This window comes from Schistocerca americana, chromosome 1, assembly GCF_021461395.2.
Source record: "Schistocerca americana isolate TAMUIC-IGC-003095 chromosome 1, iqSchAmer2.1, whole genome shotgun sequence".
In the NCBI taxonomy this organism is placed as follows: Eukaryota; Metazoa; Arthropoda; class Insecta; order Orthoptera; family Acrididae; genus Schistocerca; species Schistocerca americana.
The window spans coordinates 351,978,787-351,997,559 of NC_060119.1; the positions used below are offsets into that span (position 1 = coordinate 351,978,787).

General features: G+C 39.1%; 1 protein-coding gene across 3 annotated transcripts in view; it reads left to right on the forward strand.

The window, feature by feature from the left end:
• Window positions 1–18,773, forward strand: part of LOC124599665 (probable cytosolic iron-sulfur protein assembly protein Ciao1) — a 73,545-nt gene that overhangs the window by 52,784 nt on the left and 1,988 nt on the right. For 2 of the 3 annotated variants that reach the window (XM_047136096.1, XM_047136095.1), the window contains exons 5-7: window positions 10,703–10,802; window positions 14,568–14,706; window positions 17,124–17,227. In XM_047136096.1, coding sequence (XP_046992052.1) covers window positions 10,703–10,802; window positions 14,568–14,706; window positions 17,124–17,227 — 343 coding nt within the window. The remainder of the gene's footprint in view (window positions 1–10,702; window positions 10,803–14,567; window positions 14,707–17,123; window positions 17,228–18,773) is intronic. The other variant, XM_047136098.1, reaches the window with a different exon arrangement.

Here is an 18,773-nt window from a genome sequence, read left to right on the forward strand (position 1 = left end):
ATACAGCACTTGGAAAGGGAGTGTAGGAGGGGATCTCAATAGGCAGCATGAAAGAAGCAGTGCTGAACTAGCTCAGAATTAGTGTGCCATATGCATTGTGTAGTGGTGAAGCTAACTTTATGTTGGGTAGAAATCCTATATGTCAAAGGAAATAATTTCCAAACTCCAGTTTATCAACATCAGCAATGTGGAATGACATAGGAAGCACAGTTTAGATATTAGGTGGGCCTGGAGATCCTTAGCACTGAGGACTTTGATGTGTGAGATGTTTGGTGTGCGCAGTGCCAGTTTGTGTAGGGAATATGCGAGGAGGGATCAGTGCTGTAGGTATAACACTAGCCTCCAGAGCACTATTGATAAGAAACTAGAGCACTGACATGTGGTCTATAAAGTAAAGACAACCACTGCGAGATGAGAAGGCATTCATCGACTGTTGCTTGACGAGGTGTGATGTAGGAGGGGGATGGGCCAGTGCACCTAAACTGGTCCATGCACAGAGTTTACAGTGCAGGGTGGGCACCTGTTCTGAGCAGCATCTCCTAATGCAACATGGAACCAGCAGAGGGGGTGCACGGGGTGGGAAGTAAGCCATGCTGTGTACATGCCTTCTGTTGGATTCTCCAGAGAGAAGTGTGTCGCGTTGTTTGGCTGCTTCCTCAATAGAGGTTGGAAGTGATTGGGGAGTTGGTGCAGGTAGTGCATGAAAGTTACCACCTGGTGGCTGTGTATCATTCCAGGCAATTGTGTGTACTCCCATGTAGGCTCTATCAACTAAAGGAAGTGGATTGGGGCAGAGGGGGAGGGGAGGGGGGAGGGAGTTGGCCCGTAGTGCCAGCATTATCATCCAAATGACCGTTTGGGCTAGTGAGAATTTGTCTGTGCTGCAAGATTCTATATGCTTGATCTGCAAGGCATAACTTATTTTCCTGTAGATCAGAAGCATGTGACAATAATTGTAATTGCAATTCATACAGGAATTTGACAGTCCACAATGTCTGTTGACATGCAGAAGTGCCGTCAAAGTTGAGACGTGGTCCTAGGTCCTCATTTCTCGTCTTGTATGGCATGATACATGACCGTGGAAGGGTGATGTGACAAATGTTGAATGACAGTAATTTTAGCCACAGAGTCTTTGTGATGGGCAGCTGTGGAGAGCAGCAAGTCAGTGATAAGGCCTGTGTGCTCATGGAAATGACTAACTGGGCAAATAAAATAGGAGTATTCATCCATAATCCCATGAAGGTCAAAGATATTTCCTGCCAGGACAAACCATCTACAGTGATTGTCCTTCAGTAATAGAGGCAATGTAGGAAACCTACTACTACTACTACTACTACTACTACTATGTGATCAGGCCCAGTCGACCGCACGCATCTACAAGCTTCCTCCTCCACTGTATTCTGTCCATTGCTGCTATCTGCCATTCGTCCACATCTATTGACATTTGTTTTAAATCTTCATGGAGTCCATCCCTCCAACGCTTCTTGGGTCTCCCTGGCGGTCTCTTTCCTGTAGGTGTGAAATCCAGGAGCTTCCGAGGCCATCTGTGATCCTCCATCCGGGCCACATGGCCGGCCCACTGCATTCGTTTGGCTTTGACAGCTCCTGCTATGTTGGGCTGCTGGTATAGTTCCTCAAGCTCTTGGTTGTATCTGATCCTCCATTTCCCTGTATCTGCATCCAGAACCAGACCGAAGATCTTCCAAAGCACTTTTCTCTCAAAGACAAGGAGCTTATTGAAGTCCTGTTTCTGGATACTCCATGTCTCACAGCCATATAGAACAACAGGCTGGATCAGGGTTTTGTACAGTTGAATCTTGAACTGTCTGGAGAGAGATTTGGACCAAAGCAGTTGTGCTAGGCTGTGGTAAGATCAGTTTCCTGCTTGTATTCTGGCATTGATCTCTGCTTCCCATGACGAGTTTTCAGTGAAAAGTGCCCCTAGGTATTTGAACTCTTGCACTCTCTTGTAGGAATGGTCCCCAACCTGCAGTGATTGTAGATGATCAGCAGTCTGACAATGACCATGTGTCATAACGAGGTACTCTGTCTTAGCTTCATTTATGTTTAGCCCAAATTTGCTGGCAGCCTCCTTTAGTGCTTTGGTCATTTGCTCCAACTCCTCTTCCGACCTAGAGAGTAAACACATGTCGTCTGCATAGGCTAAGTATGCCAGTCTCTTTCCTTCGATTTCAATCCCTTCGTTCTCTTGGAAGGTCTTGCGTACGATCTTCTCGAGGGCAAAGTTGAACAGGATAGGGGACAACCCATCTCCTTGCCTGATTCCTGTCACAATTTCAAATTCCTCAGTTACGTGATTTCCCATCTTCACCTTTGCGTGTGTTTCGTTCAGACAGATCTTTATAAGATTGATGAGTTTCTCTGCTATGCCAAACTCCCTTAAACAGTTGAGCAGGCTCTTGCGATGTATGCAATCATAGGCCTTCTTAAAAGCAACGAATAAAACATGCAAATCTTTACCATATTCACCCAGTTTCTCAGTGAGCTGCCGGAGACTGAAGATGTGATCTACTGTTGACTGTCCTGGCCGGAAACCTCCCTGGTACTCCCCAATCACCGCTTCTGCCACTGGCTGAATTCTATGTATGAGGCAATTGGACAGGATCTTATAGCAGACGTTAAGCAGGGCGATTCCTCGATAGTTGTCACATTCCAGTTTGTCACCCTTCTTATGTATTGGACAAATCAGAGCTGTTTTCCATTCTCCTGGTAGTTCTTCTTTGGTCCATATTGCCTGTATCAGTCAGTGTATTTTTTCTGCAAGTTTCTCTCCTCCTGCCAGGATCATTTCAGCCTGTATTCCATCCTCACCTGGACTCTTATTCTGTTTAAGGTGTCTGATTCTGGTTTTTATCGCATCCAGGGTAGGTGGGGGATAGTCTGCATCGGCTGTAATTGGGTACTGGAAATCAAACTGCAGTTCGGGTTCATCACAGTTTAGCAGCTGTCAAAAGTACTCTTTCCATCTCTCAGCTATGTCCCTATCGTTCATCAGGATCTTATCACAGAAATCTTTGACAAATTTCTGCTTGGCCTGGTGACCTTTGCAGAGGTACTTCACCCTCAGAAACATTTCCCTCGTCTTTTGTCCTCTGAAGTCTGTTTCTGCTTCAGTGATGATATTCCTTATGTATTTCCTCTTTGCTCTTCTCAGAATTGCTTGTGTAGTCTTTCGGACCTCCTCAAATTGTGCTTTGGCCTGTGCCAGATTTGTCCCCTTCAGCCATTTGTTCCTGGCTTCCTTTCTCCTTTCCAGGGCATCTGCACATTCCTTTCCAAACCAGATCTTCTTGCCCACTGGGTTTCCCATGACTGTTTCCTTTGCTGTATCCCTAACTGAGCTCTGGATGTTTCCCCACATAAGTTCGAGGTCCTGATTCGCGTCCACTTCACTGAGTGCTTCAAAGCGGTTATTAAGTTGCAACTGGTATCTGGTCTTCGTTGCCTCATCTTTTAGTTTCTCCACATGGTACCTTTCCACTCTTTTTAACTTAGGCCCCATTCTTCCTTTACACTGTATGTTTAAATGGCCTCTGATCAGGAAATGATCACTCCCACCTTCGGCACCCCGCGCTGTCTTAACGTCTAACACCCATCTCTTGGCTCTGAGATCAACGGCAACATGGTCTATTTGATTTACAGTTCTCCCATCTGGTGATACCCAGGTTCCTTTATGTATGTTTTTCCGCTGGAAGTTTGTGCTGGAGATGAACAACCCTAATGATGTAGCGAAGCTGATGAACCTAACTCCATTGTCATTGCTTAGGTTGTGTAGACTGTGCCTACCTGTTGTGTCTTGGAATATTTGTTCTTTCCCAACCTTGGCATTCATATCACCAAGGAGGATCCTCAGGTGTCCATTTGGTATAGCGTCCATCACTGCCTCTAGCTGTGCATAGAACTCGTCTTTCACTTCACATTTGCTCTCCTCCGTGGGAGCATGACAGTTCACAAAAGTTGCCTTAATATGCTTTACTTACAGTGGTAGAACAGATACTCTTGGGTTGACTGAAACGAATTCTGAAACATTAGTGGCCAACGTCTTACTGACGCAGTGCCTAACAGATGACCTCATTCACAGGCTCCATACAGAATTGTACAGTTTTCAACATCAATGCTCCCAGCATCATTCCACCGGATTTCTTGCAGTGCAACTAGGTCTAGTTCGTACCTCTGAATTTCCTTGACCACACTGATTGCAGCTCCTGTCTTATACAGACTCCTTACATTCCACGTTCCAAATCGTATACCGTTTCTTTGCCATTGACGTCGTCCATTTTTGTCAGTAATGTTCCGAGGCTTACTTTTAGTCTTGAAAGCGTGTTTAATTTTTTACAGAGAGAGGGTGCTGGCCTCCCATCCAACCTGCGGTGTTACCCTCACAGCTCACAGGACTGCTGGCTTTTCTTAAGGGGTGGGCTCCCCTCAGGAGTTGGGTTATAAGAAGGAATAAGAAAATTGGATAGACGCCCTCGGGCCTCGAAACCTAATACTGTTGGGGTTGAAAAAGCAAGGGTTGGCCAAGGGAGGCTGACAGGGAAGGAGAAAGAAGGAGTCTGACACAAGTAAGTGGAAGCAATGTCAGACTCAGCTCGGGTCCCCGCGGTCGCCACCCGCGTACTTCTAGCTGAAGCCCCTGGGGCAAATTTAGGAAACCTGCCAGATGAAACCATTTGTGTAGGTGTTGACATATGATGTAGACCTGCAGTGACCAGTGAAGGTGGTACACCATTAGCAATGATGAAATCTTGATTGGGCAGTTGCAGGTGTCTCAGTGAGGAACTGCCCGGGGTTGCCTTCACTACATATTAGGCATGAGAATGATGTAGGCTGGTGTGATGGTGATGAGCATGATCATAGAAGGTAGCATTGCATTAACATGCAGAAGACTGATGCGATGTGATGTATCACCTGAAGCCCATGTGTGTGTGGGGGGGGGGGGGGGGGGGGGGGGGGGGGGGAGGGGGGGGGACTGAGGACGTGTGACGCGGGAGGTGCAGAAGTGTGGTTGACTCTCATGGAAGGTACAACCTTAGCTGCAGAATGCTAAAATGTAGAAGTCGGAACATACGGAGCCAGAGAGGGGGCAGTATCATTAAAAGGCAAGTAGTGTAAAGGTACCAGTGGCAGTGCTGAAGCATGTAGAACAGTAGTTGTACATTGTGAGGTAACTCAGTTTAATGGTAGTATGTGGAAGACAACAAATTTCAGACCCACAGTCTCGCCACGCAATGTAATGGGGTAGCACAGAGTTCGACACATTGTACGTTGGATTCTTAATTAATAAATTGTACTTGCAGAAGTAATTAAACAACAGAATAACATTCAATGAAATGTAGGCAAGTCCAGACCTGTACACTCTGAGGTCGAGAAAATACACACTAATCACATTTCCAGTATACTGCATCCAGATGTGGCAAGCTATAAAACTGGCAAATATAAGGGTCCAACAAAAGATAATTGCACTGTGAGTCTGTGACAAAGCGCAAATCCTCATTGTAGGTGTCAAAAATGATGTTTGTGAGTGTTGCCAGGGTCACAAACATAGTAATTGTGGTCCTAACGATGATATGGTAAAAGATGGAAATCACCAACGAGTGATTCATTATCAAAAACTAGTGAAACATAAAAGCACAGTAATATTGAACAACTCATAATGGTGTATGGACACAAAGGCCATGAGAGCAGAGGCAAAGATCATAACATCGAAGATGAACGATAGTGTTCTAGGGGTTGATGGTCGCCCCAGCTCTTTAACTCTGCATTGATGTATATGCTTCTATAAAGCCTGTTGACTGATTTAAACTGTGTGTCAGACTGATACTTGAACCTGGACCTTTGCCTTTAGTGGACTTTTGTATCTCACTGATGAACAAGGCTATTCATTGTTGGAGGGAAACATCATTCAGCTATTTGTGAATGCTGGAATCCACTGCAAAGACTTCAATACAACTCATATTCTTAGAATCTTTCCAAGTGGAAGTTGTAGTTTTGCCCCATCTTTAATGAACAATATTACTTAAAGCCCCTCTCTAAGGAGCAGAATTCTTTCTTTTTAATAGACAATTTTAAGAAAACCATCTACTTGTGGTAGCTTAATTTTTCTTTTGTTATAATCAGACAAATACTGGGTTTATCGTTTAAAGATATCACCTGTTGTGCTCCATTATGAAGTTTACAATAGAATAAATTTCATATTTGTGTGTTATTAGACTAGAAACAATTGTGGCCATATTCATAGTATGTTAGCACTCATGTGCTCAACACAAATTTTGCTGACCATACTTTTACATTCTTGTGTATCTTGTTTTCACTTGGGCTATGATGGATACACAAACAAAGATACTTTTAAATGGAGTTTGTTCTGAGAGAAAGAATGCTGGAGAAAGAATGCTGACTTGTAAAGAGTAGCAACCGTACTCCCCTTCCTGTCATTAGATGAGTGTTGCCCATGTAACCTCATAGTGTAACCATCGACAACTACTTAAGATGGCCTTTAAATGGTTTACCACCTGTTACTAACCATACAAGGAGGCCTTCAGTATCTTCCAGGATCATTTCAGTAGGTAACATTCCTCGATATATAACCAGCAGCTATTGGTAGTGGCATTGGAGAGCAATCTTACACAGGCAACACTTGCAAATTTTACTTGTCACAAAACTCATCTGATTTACATACCTATGGAACCTTCTGGCAGAAGCTTTCAAAGTACTCATAAAAAGCTGTTGTACATTGCAGCTGGTGCGTAGCCAATTCCAGTCTGGTACAGTTCTACAAAATGTTTGTTGAGATTGATCTGAATTATGACTGTACTGCTCCAACACTTATAAAAACTGCAACACCAAAAATGACAGATGTGACTGATATGAACTTTATGCCCCAGAATATATATATATATATATATATAGGACAGTCCAGAAAAGATCCAGTGTACAGACCTGAACTAGACTTAAGATGATAGCTCCGGTGCCATATTTTGAGGCTCTGGGAATTGGAATGGCAGGCTACAAGTTTAGAGCAATTAAAGAGTCGACTAAAATGTCGCATACATTTTTCCAGGTCTCTCAGAAAGATGCCAGTGTGTTGTGCCGACTATGCATTGACCATATTAGACTCACCCACAAGTTCCTTTTGCATCGGGAGGATCCCCCTTGCTGCAGGTGCGGTAGTCTATTAACGATAGTGCATGTTCTTGTTGAGTGCACCCTGCTGGCCAATCTTCGGCATGCTTTCACTACCTCAGACGCTTTCAGATGACATGACAGCGACTGCCAAAGTGTTGCATTTCCTGAGGGGGACTGGATTTTACTATAAATCATCCACTTCCAGTGTTAGGGGTGGTTGTGAAGGTGAGAGCTCCCCCCTCTGGTGGGTGCCCATCAAGCGACTGCAGATTACTTCCTTACCCTCTCACCTTGTTGTGCCTTTCGTCCCCCCCACCCCCACCCCCACCCCCCCACACCCTCCCCACTTTTCTTTTACCTACTGCGGTACTAGTACTATCACACCCCTTTAAACTCTTTGAGTTGCCTATATAGTTCAAGCAGCCAAGTTCCCATTGTTTTTGCTTTTCACCCTTCGAAATGTGCTTCACATGATAAGGAGGGACTGATGACCCAATACTTTAGTCCCTTAAACACATAATCATCACCACCCTACTGAACTGAATGTGATATTATCTGACTTTTAGAATTAAATATGATGTGATGTCCTACATTCTCCAGTCAAATCTCCTAAATGTCACGACATAGTATCAGTTATTATTGTGTGTGTACATATAGTAGGAGGAATACATGATTGAATTTATAGGTGATTTGAGGATGTACAGCACACACAGCTGCCACTTTTGGTAGTAACAATGGCTGTAACCCGGCCAGCTATCGAGTCTATTTGAATTACAGTTACACACATATCTGACATTTGAGATCTATACAGGAGTTCATCAATCATAATGGCTGTCGTGGAAATGTATACAGAAAAAGCAAATAATCAGCCAACTGTTTCCCAGAATTCTAATTATGTATTCGTAAACTGGATCATAAATAAGGAAACATTAAGTGCTTTTCAGACAGCATTATATGTAGTAGAGTGGTAGCCTGGATTACATGAAATGGCAGCAACTGATGCATATATAGAGTTCTTGCAGATAATCAAAACGAAAATTGTCTATTTGATCCACAGAAGACCAAAAAATACCCTGTGAACATGTCAAGCCACAGGTAAAATATGGTGAAAGAAAGAACATGGTATACTAGTGAATTGAAAAAATTAAAATGCATTTTACTCCTATTACATGATCACTTCAAAACAGCAGCAGATCCCAATGCAAAGGAAATGTTTTACAGCAAATATTTACAGGAAAAAGACTTTATAGAAAGGATGTAGAACAAGCTGAGAAGAAAAGCGTTGATAGGTTCACAGAAAGAACCCACAGCCTGTGCAAGGCGGCCTGGTACCTGATCAATGAACACAGGAAAAAATTGACAAATTACCACATGCTGTACTCAATACACCTTTCAATGATTTTAAAAGTAAACTGCACAAATAGATAATAGACAATCAATACTACAGTTACAGAATTCTTGGATACTTGTAAGATAGGAATTGAGTTTTAAGCCTATGATAGAAATACTGTACAATTTATTAATGTAGCATAAATAATTTGTACTTGTAATGTAAACACTAACTAATATAGTAAATGTTCTGTATTTTGACATCATTATAAAGCCTATTCCACTGTATGTGGTCAACAGCAGATAAAGAATCTGAACCACGATGAACTGGAGGAAATTACAAAATAATGAAATACTAAGGATTGTAAAATTTTATAAGCCTTCTGGCAGTCAGGATATATATGGGAAGCCCACTAATGTCCACAAGAAAATTATTCATGATGTTGTTGAACCAGTAACTATGGTAATTAATAACCCTCTCTCTGCAGGTGTATTTCCTGACTCTGAAATGTGCATGGATAGTATTAGTTTATTAAAATTATGATCCAGACAAGGTAGCAAGCTTCAAACAAGTCTCAATAATTCCACTCTTTGCTAAATTCATTGAGACTACAGTGAAAGGCCGAATCTCAAATTAATTTGAAATTGATGAACTCTTCTCATATGCACAGTATGGTTTCCAGAAAGGCAAATCAAACAAGCAGCGGCACTAGACCTGGTTACTAGGATAAAGCACAGTTCTGAAGAAAAAGAATATATAGCAGTGACATTTTATGACCTTACTAAGGTGTTTGACAGCATTCCTCATAAGATCCTTCTGAAAAAGCTCAGTCAGGATGGAGCTGGAGGCACTGTTCTGGCAACCCTCAAATATTAATTGGAAAACAGAAGGCATATCACATCAGTTCAAGGAGTGCTATCATGTGAACAGAAGTTGGATACGGCATGCCCCAGGGATCGGTAAGGGGGCCCCTCCTGTTCCTACTTTTTGTAAATGACTTGAGTACTCATGGACAGTCCTTGCTACATGCGTATGACACAACTTTATACTCAAAAGGCATCAGTGCCAGAAAGGTTCAAGAAGAAGCATATGCTTCATTTGACATGACAAAAGAATGGTTTGTTACAAATAAAATGAAATTCAATGAAGAAAAAACACAAAAATTGATATGTAGCCTCAGCGACAAAGATTACGTAAACTGGGTAGTGGTTGTGAAACTTCGGGGGTTTTTGGTGGACAGCAAATGCTCTTGGCAAGACCTCACTGCACACGTGTGTGTGTGTGTGTGTGTGTGTGTGTGTGTGTGTGTGTGTGTGTGTGTGTGTGTGTGTGTGTGTCTAATGTCATGAGTCATATACCTCACTTTAAATAAAATCTAGATTTCTTTAGCAGGAGGCTTGACATACATGACCACATCACCCGCAACAAGGAGAGCATAAATGTACCTACAAATAGATTGTCCAAAACAAGAGGCAGCTTTCTGAATATTGCCCTGAGAACATTCAGATCACTACCCATAGAAGTATAGGTCCTGCCACTGTCTACTCCATCCAGGAATTTTTTTACTGTGAACAAAGTCAATGGATTTATCGAAATGTCTCCAAAACTAGTGCAACTGTCAGAGGACCCAGCCATCAATAGCATTTTAAATGTATAAATACTAAAATGCTTAATCTGCTAATTTTTTGTATTGTTACCTATTATTTGTAAATGTAATTTTGTAATTTTTGACGCAGTCTATCCAGACCAGTCAGTAAGAGACCTAGAGAATGCACTGGTCAGGGCAACATTTGAACACTCTCTATAAAGAAGTAGATAAGGAAAGCACGAGCAACATGCACTCTTGTGTTATTGTGTTGAAAGATAATGTTATGAAGACCTTGAAGACAGGGCATTGCCAACAGCCTTAACAGTAAAATTTCTCTTTTATATTTCATTGATTCATTCATTGTGTTATGTAGATCTTTTCAAGACAGAGTACTTCTAGGAGTGTGGAACAATTTGACGTATATATTACAAAAGAGAAGCAACTTTTATAAACATAGCCTGTATGCTACATTAGTAATCTATCACTATTGTGCTTAATACGATTTGTGCTTATGCCAGCTGAGTTACTCTAGTAATTTAGCAGATTGTTGTTATGTTGAAAAAAAAAAAGCTGCTGCCTCCTCAATTATATTCATGTTGCTGTTTATTTTTGACATTATATTTTGTATCCTTTTTCAGAGAAGTTGTTTCTTGTGGTGATGGGAAGTTATCTTTGAAGATTTCACCTTCCATGTTACCAAAGGTTATGAATGTGTTTAAAATTTCAGCCAATACAAAGGTTTGTACCTCATTTTATTTTTGTTGTTGTTGTTGTGATTATTTAAATAAAAACGCTTCAGCCTTGTTAACAGAAATATGAACTCAGTTGGGGTTATTATAACTGTGGCATGCTGTGGTTCAATGGAAACTAGTTAGCATTAATGCAGTAATTAAAGTGATTATACCCTAATTCACAGGGATTCTGAAGTTTCTTTTTAACACCTTTCTGCTCTACAATGAGGGTGATATAAAATTATAGAAGAGATTTATGTATTAATTTTATTTGTCCACAAGATCCTGTAGGTACTTAGAATGTGTAATAAGATGTGAACACAGTTAACACAATACTATTTCTATAATTATAATACATCATTAAGTACTTGTGGTTACAATACAGATTATTGGTACATAATTAATAATATTGCTTCCGTGGTTATAATGAATCCTGCTATGCTGCTTACTGCTTGTATGTTATTTGGTATTTTCCAAATGTCTTTTTTTCCAAGATGAAGAACTCCAGTTTGGCAGAGCTTAGTTTCTTTTCGGTGAATACAGACATTTATTTTTTGCCTTTTAGTGTGGGTGTGCACATCTTTATTTTTGAGGAAGAATGTGGGATTTTCAGTCGCATACTGCTATATGAATACTACAGTTTCTTATATATGCAGGCATGGAGGTGGATGAATTTGCAGTTTTTTGAAGAGTGAATTGCCAGATTTTCTGTGTTTAGCACCTTCTATAAATCTTATGATTCTTTTTTGCATTCTGAATAACTTCATGCTGTTTGGAGAAGCTCATTATAAAATGAATGTGTACTTCAGAAGTGACTGGACATTTGCATAGTAAACACTTTTAGGCAGCCTTTGCTGCAGCAGCAACTTTTGAGGTTCCTCATCACATAGCAGTATGTGCTCAATTTTTTGATGAAGTTGTCAATATGAGTTCCCCACCTGACATTATCCTGGATCCAGTGATCGAGAAACTCTATTTACATCTTTGGTTGACAACTGGGTGTTTATAGTTTGTGGGACTTTTCCTTGGCGTTATAGGAGTCCAATGCCACAGTTTCTCCTTCATTTATTATTAGATTATTGTCTGTGAACCATACTGCTGTGCTGCCCAATGTCTTTTTATGTTTTCTTGTAGTAATTTTTCTGTTTTTGCACCGATGAGAAAGCTTACAAAAAAAAAAATGGTTGAAATGGCTCTGAGCACTATGGGACTCAACTGCTGTGGTCATCGGTCCCCTAGAACTTAGAACTACTTAAACCTAACTAACCTAAGGACATCACACACATCCATGCCCGAGGCAGGATTCGAACCTGCGACCGTAGCAGTCGCACGGTTCTGGACTGCGCGCCTAGAACCGCGAGACCACCGTGGCCGGCGAGAGAGCTTACACCATCTGCAGAATGATAAGCATTTTGACAATGTGTATTTGTCTGTAGGACATATACCTATTGAAGGAACAGCACTGATTATTGGGGAACACTATATTTCATCTCTTGGTAAGCTGAGTAATAGTTTGTACTTCTTTTGTATTCATTGTGTTGTATTTTCACAGTTTCTTTATGTCCACAAAGGTACAACCTGACCAATTATTAGGTGTTCCTCTGATGCCTTGTTGCTTTAATTTCTGTAGTAGCACCTCACGATCTACAGTATCGAATGCCTTTGATAAGTAAAGGCATACACCAGTAATATATTCACCACTTAGGAATTAACAGATAGTAGTGTTACCTGAGTGGTTCTTCCTAAACCAGTATTTTTATTATTATTATTATTTTTTATTTTTTTTTGCTTAAAACCTGTAAGTCTTTTTTGGAAGACTTTTTCTAAAATTTGTGAAAAAGCTAGACAATAGGGCAATTTGCTTGTAATTGCCAACTTCTTCTGTGTTTCTTCTTTTGGAAACTGGTTTCAATTTTGCGGTTTTTGGACAAGAAGGGAAAGTCCATGATGCCAGTGACCTTTTGCTTAAAAGTCTCAGCAGATTTACAAGTTCACTACACCCTTTTATTATTTTATCAGATATATCATCTCTTCCTGTGGACTGCATAAATCTCTCAGCAGATTTACAATGAGTTCACTACATCCTTTTATTATTTTACCAGGTACATTATTTCTTCCCAAAGGACTATTTCATTTTTGAGGTTTTTGTGACAGTCAGAATTTCTTCTTCACTGGTTGTCCGCATGTACAACGATATAGTAGAACTGGTAATCTTAGATGGCAGTGCTGCTGCATTTTGGTTACTTGGGTTAATTTTAAAGAGCCAACTTACATTTGTAAAATATTTGTTGAAGGTATTTGCTACTTTCATTGGGTCTGTTGTTTCCTGTTCATCTTGACATAACTTGATATTGGCATTTTTGGTAGTGGTGTTACGTGTCTGTTGTTTCTACATAGCTTTTGTCTTGTTTCGAGCAGGCAGCATGTAAAGATAGTCTGTTTTTACTTTTGATCCCATAAATAACTTTTTTTTTGGCAATATCTTTGTTTAAAAGTGCTCTTTATAATATTTTGTTAGATTGCCAGTTTCTTCTTTGTAGTAACAAAAGAACTTAGAGAAAGGTTTTGTTATATCTAATGATTATCAGTATTTGTCTGCAATCAGTATATGGTTAATGCTCATTTCAGTTGAAGCACATCTGATGGCTGGGTAGAGGACTAAGTAAGTTTTTAATTGGCATTTTCAAGTGTAAAAATCTAAAATATATGAAGTTTGCCCAGAAAGTAATGCACTGTATTTTTTTCTTCAACACTTCTTTATTGAACATAATGAGAATTACATAATGAGAATGGTGTCTTATCTACACAGCCTATTTTTCCACGCAATCTTCATCCTGTTCTATGGCCTTCCTCCAGCGCAAAACAAGGGCATGTATGCTCTGTAGGTACCAATCCTTGTCCTTGCGGAGCCAGTGCTTTGCTTTGTAAACTTCCTCTGCTGATTGACAGATGCAGCACCAAGTGCTGAGTCATAATTTGTCTGATTGACAGATGCAGCACCAAGTGCTGAGTCATAATTTGTCTGTTCTCTTGAATGACAACATCAGCTCGCTGCAACATGTCAGATATGACAGCTGTGGATGGTCTCCCCGAACACTGCAAATCGTGATCTGCTGAATTCCCTCCTGAAGACCTCACCCACCGTGCCCAGTGACTATCTGTACTTCTGTCAACAGCAGATGCTCCATAGACTTTGCACAAGCATTTGTGAATATTCACCTTAATTTCTTTCTCCGCAGTGAGAAATTCATTGACGGCACATTGCTTGCAACGTACATCACCTACAGAATCCATTTTGAAACTGTCCTGCAGCTACACTATCTGTTGGAAGTGACAGAAACTCGATGTGCTCACTCAGGAGACTTTAAATAATACGTACATAACATTTTGCATTTATAGCATTGTTTTCAGCTGAAAAAAAAAATGATGTATTCTTTCTGGGCAACCCTCATAAATAAAAAAATGCATAATATGGATCAGACAGCAATTTATCCTGTATAGTTATTAATGAAGGTGCCACCCTTTTAATTATTCTGAGGTAAAAACTGATTAGACAGTGCTAACTGTAGAGTTAGTCTGCAATCAACAATTAGAGGATTTTGTGAATATAATGTGCCCTCATCTTAATATGCACAAAAAGAGCACAAAGGAAATTTATGTCCAGTACTATTCTTATTTTGCTGTCATGCAGTTGTATGCAGAATATATTTTAATCTTCTGTTTGTAGAGAGGGACACTTATGATTTTCTTACAAGTTAATTGTTCATTTCAGGTTACAATTCCAGAATGTGGAATGGGTCGTATGTGCTATCTTAAATCACCACAACCATTGACAGAAATTGTTGAGACTGTAAAGAAACATGTCAAAATTCCACATCTTCGTCTTGCTCTTGCTGTTGGGAAGAATAATGGTACATTCTGTAAATTAGATGCATAATTAATGTATAAGAACTCTACATTTTTTGTATCATCGTTTTTTGATGCTATGTGATTGAGATCTAATTACTTTTTAAAGTGAATAGCAAAGTATTACAGCTTTCAATACTTAAATTTGACAATTATTCTTTTGTGTACACAAATTAAGAAGAGTCTAAACAAGCCAGGCAAACCCCCCATTGAAATTCACTGCATGTATAACTTTCAACTTCTGTTTTTAGTTTACTACTTTACCTTCTTTTACTCGGCACTCTTTTAAGTAAATGTGTGGCTCTCTGTGATCTTCTTTCTCTGTTCCTTTTTATTCTGTGCTTTCGGAGTCACTTTTATTGCTTTGTGTCCATATCTGTGGTATCTGCTATTTCATGGTCCATGAATTACCATGTGAGTCAAGTTACTCTTGAAGAATTTAACACCTCCTAGGCACTCTTTTATCTTAATAAAATGAACCAATAACTTTGACTACACCCACCTGTTGTTTAAGTGCATGTTAATAGTAATTTCTTTTTTAAATATAAGATATTTTTATTTTGAAGACAAAATATGCGAAATATTTGTTCTCCATCACAAATGATTAAATAAAATTGAGTATGAAGAAATTTATGATACTACATGGAGAGAACGACGTAACTGAACCATTTAGAAAGTTTAATTGTTACTTAACTATTTTGACTTATATGCAGCAATTAGTACCAGGTAACACTGTGCACGTTCAATTGACATTACATGAGAGTTCATGGAGGCTTCAGTAAAAAATAATAATTTTGGCAGTATATTGGGGGGAGGGGGAGAGGAGGGGGGTGGAAAGGGGGGTGGGGGTGGAAGAGAGAGTGCATTTATTAAGGTGAAAGCTTGAAAGTTAGTGTGATCTTTTGATCTGTTATATATATACATCTGTGAAAGATCGGTCTTTCAGTACTTGATTTTCCCCTTTTTGTTCATTGTTTCCATCTTGTAATCTTGATTATCATAATAGACAATGATTTTCATAGATTTGTGAGACTCTTCACTCCTCAGTATAGTATGATCCAATTAAATAATTTTGTCAGTATAGCATGAGATACATTATGCGTTAATGCACATTTGATCTGATTTAAACTGATTCCAGACAATCAGATGTTGATATGCTAATTCTAGTTACACTACAATCAACTGCCATGTGACTGACAGCAGTGAAAATCAGAGCTATGTATAATAGATTGAGTGAGTTACTTGGCTTATATTTCAGTTGTCTTGTTCCATTATCTTGTTTCTCGGCTTCAGTACACTCAGGTTTTCAAACATGTCTTGGCCTTCAGTGTTTTCAAGTGACTGATGACCACAATATTTTACTGTTAATTTATCTCACTCTCTAAAGATTAAGCAGTTTCTGTAGTGATGCAGATGTAAAATTTTTATTTTTCAATTCTACTACAATATTTTTGATTAAGAAATTAGACTTGTATACACTGATAAGCTGCTCTTCACTGATGTGGCCCACTCTGTAATCTAGTTGATGGTAACACAAAAATGTAACATTTTTCCCCCTTGTATGTTACCCTTCTCCCCCCCCCCCTCCCCCTCCCTTATTTTCTTGGTAGCGAAACACGGTGTAAGAACTAATGAGCTGGTGGTGAAGTTGATTACTGATTGATGGTTTATGTTGCACACTGTCATCTCACCCAAATCTTAATGTTTGATTGCAGAATGATGTGGATTTTTCTGCCTACCTCTCATAAATTACCAAATTTATTGAAAATGTGATATATATAATTGGTTTTTGAGTTATTCTTACACAACCATCTTTCATTCTTTCATTTGGAACTGTTGCCTGTGAATTATGTAGTAAATGATACCCTGAGACTTACGGTATATCTCTTAGTGAGATTTTTTTCATCTGAGAGAAGTCTACGACATGGTTTCCTCCCAATATTGTCTTAGTGATGGATTGCTCATTAATTATGTTTACATAACACTTAGATGGTCACATGTTCATATTGGCCTTGCTTATTGGATGAGTTTCACAAGAAACTGTGTAATAAAGCAACGTTATTAGGCATAAATGAAGATACTCTTTCTTCAGGCCAGTTATGCAGTTGTTGTGATGAAGATTGAATGGGAACAGTGTAAGGAAGGAAATGAAAGTGAATGAATGATTTATTTATTTTTAATGTGTAATTAAACCTTTGATAATAGTAGGATGGATGTGTGGATGGGTGGATAGATGGATGAAAGAGGAATGATTCATATTGTACAGTTAGGTACCTTTTTTATCATTTTGTTGTGAAAAACTGTGGTGCAGTAAATAATAGTCACTCTGGTGAAGGAACGCCCCATTTTATGTCACAAATAATAGTAAAAGCAATTGTGAATTGTGAAGGTATTAATTTTTTGACATTCATTTTTTCTCCAGATTCATTGGTATCCACTATTGCTATTTGTGCTGGTTCTGGAGCTTCTGTATTGAGAGGAGTTAAGGCAGACCTCTATCTGACTGGTGAGATGTCTCATCATGAGGTAAATTGTACAGATGCAAAATAAAACTTTATTCCCATTGCAGATGTAGTGTGTTGAATGCGTGTGATGCAGTAACAAACTTATGTAGGATAACTAAATATATGTAGCTATTTATTTATTGTGAATTAGGACTGACCACATTAGGGACTCGAGGCCATTTTGTACATTGAATCAGAACCAGTACATACCAAAAATTATTACAAAACGTTGTAACTTTCTGTGTATACTTGTGGTTCAGCTATATACATCTGAGAAATTATTATGAGACTAATTATGATTACCAATGCTGATAATAATAATAATAATAATAATAATAATAATAACAATAGCATAGCAATAGCATAATCAAGGGAAAACACACTAAACAAGATGATTACATATTGGATAACCACAGCGGCTGTATAGAAGCGATTGAAAAAACAGATGCCTATAAATATCTAGGATACAAACAAAAAAATAGGAATAGATAATACAAATATTAAAGAAGAACTAAAAGAAAAATATAGACAAAGACTAACAAAAATACTAAAAACAGAATTGACAGCAAGAAACAAGACAAAAGCTATAAATACTTATGCTATACCAATATTGATCTACTCATTTGGAGTAGTGAAATGGAGTAACACAGACCTAGAAGCACTCAATACACTTACACGATCACAATGCCACAAATATAGAATACATCACATGCATTCAGCAACAGAAAGATTCACATTAAGCAGAAAGGATGGAGGAAGGGGATTTATCGACATAAAAAACCTACATTATGGACAGGTAGACAATTTAAGAAAATTCTTTATGGAACGAGCAGAAACTAGCAAAATACACAAAGCAATCACTCATATAAATACATCAGCTACACCATCGCAATTTCATAACCACTTCTACAACCCTTTAGATCACATAACATCAACAGATCCGAAGAAAGTAAATTGGAAAATGAAAACACTACGTGGCAAGCACCCGTATCATCTAACACAGCCACACATCGATCAAGACGCATCCAACACATGACTAAGAAAAGGCAGTATATACAGTGAGATGGAAGGATTCATGATTGCAATACAGGATCAAACAATAAACACCAGATATAACCGCAAGCGTATTATTAAAGATCCCAATACCACAACAGATAAATGCAGACTTTGCAAACAACAAATAGAAACAGTAAGTCACATCACAAGTGGATGTACTATACTAGCAAATACAGAGTCCCCCAAAAGACATGACAATTATACTGGAACAGAATCATTATAACAGATAAAACAACACCATAACAAACCTGACATCATACTCACCAATAAAAAGAAGAAATTAACACAACTAATCGAAATATCCATACCCAGTACGACAAATATACAGAAGAAAAAAGGAGAAAAAATTGAAAAATACATCCAAATGGCTGTGGAAGTCAAGGACATTTGGCATCAGGATAAAGTTGACATTATACCAATTGTACTCTCAACTACAGGAGTCATACCACACAATATCCACCAGTACATCAACGCAATACAGGTACATCCAAACATATATATACAACTACAGA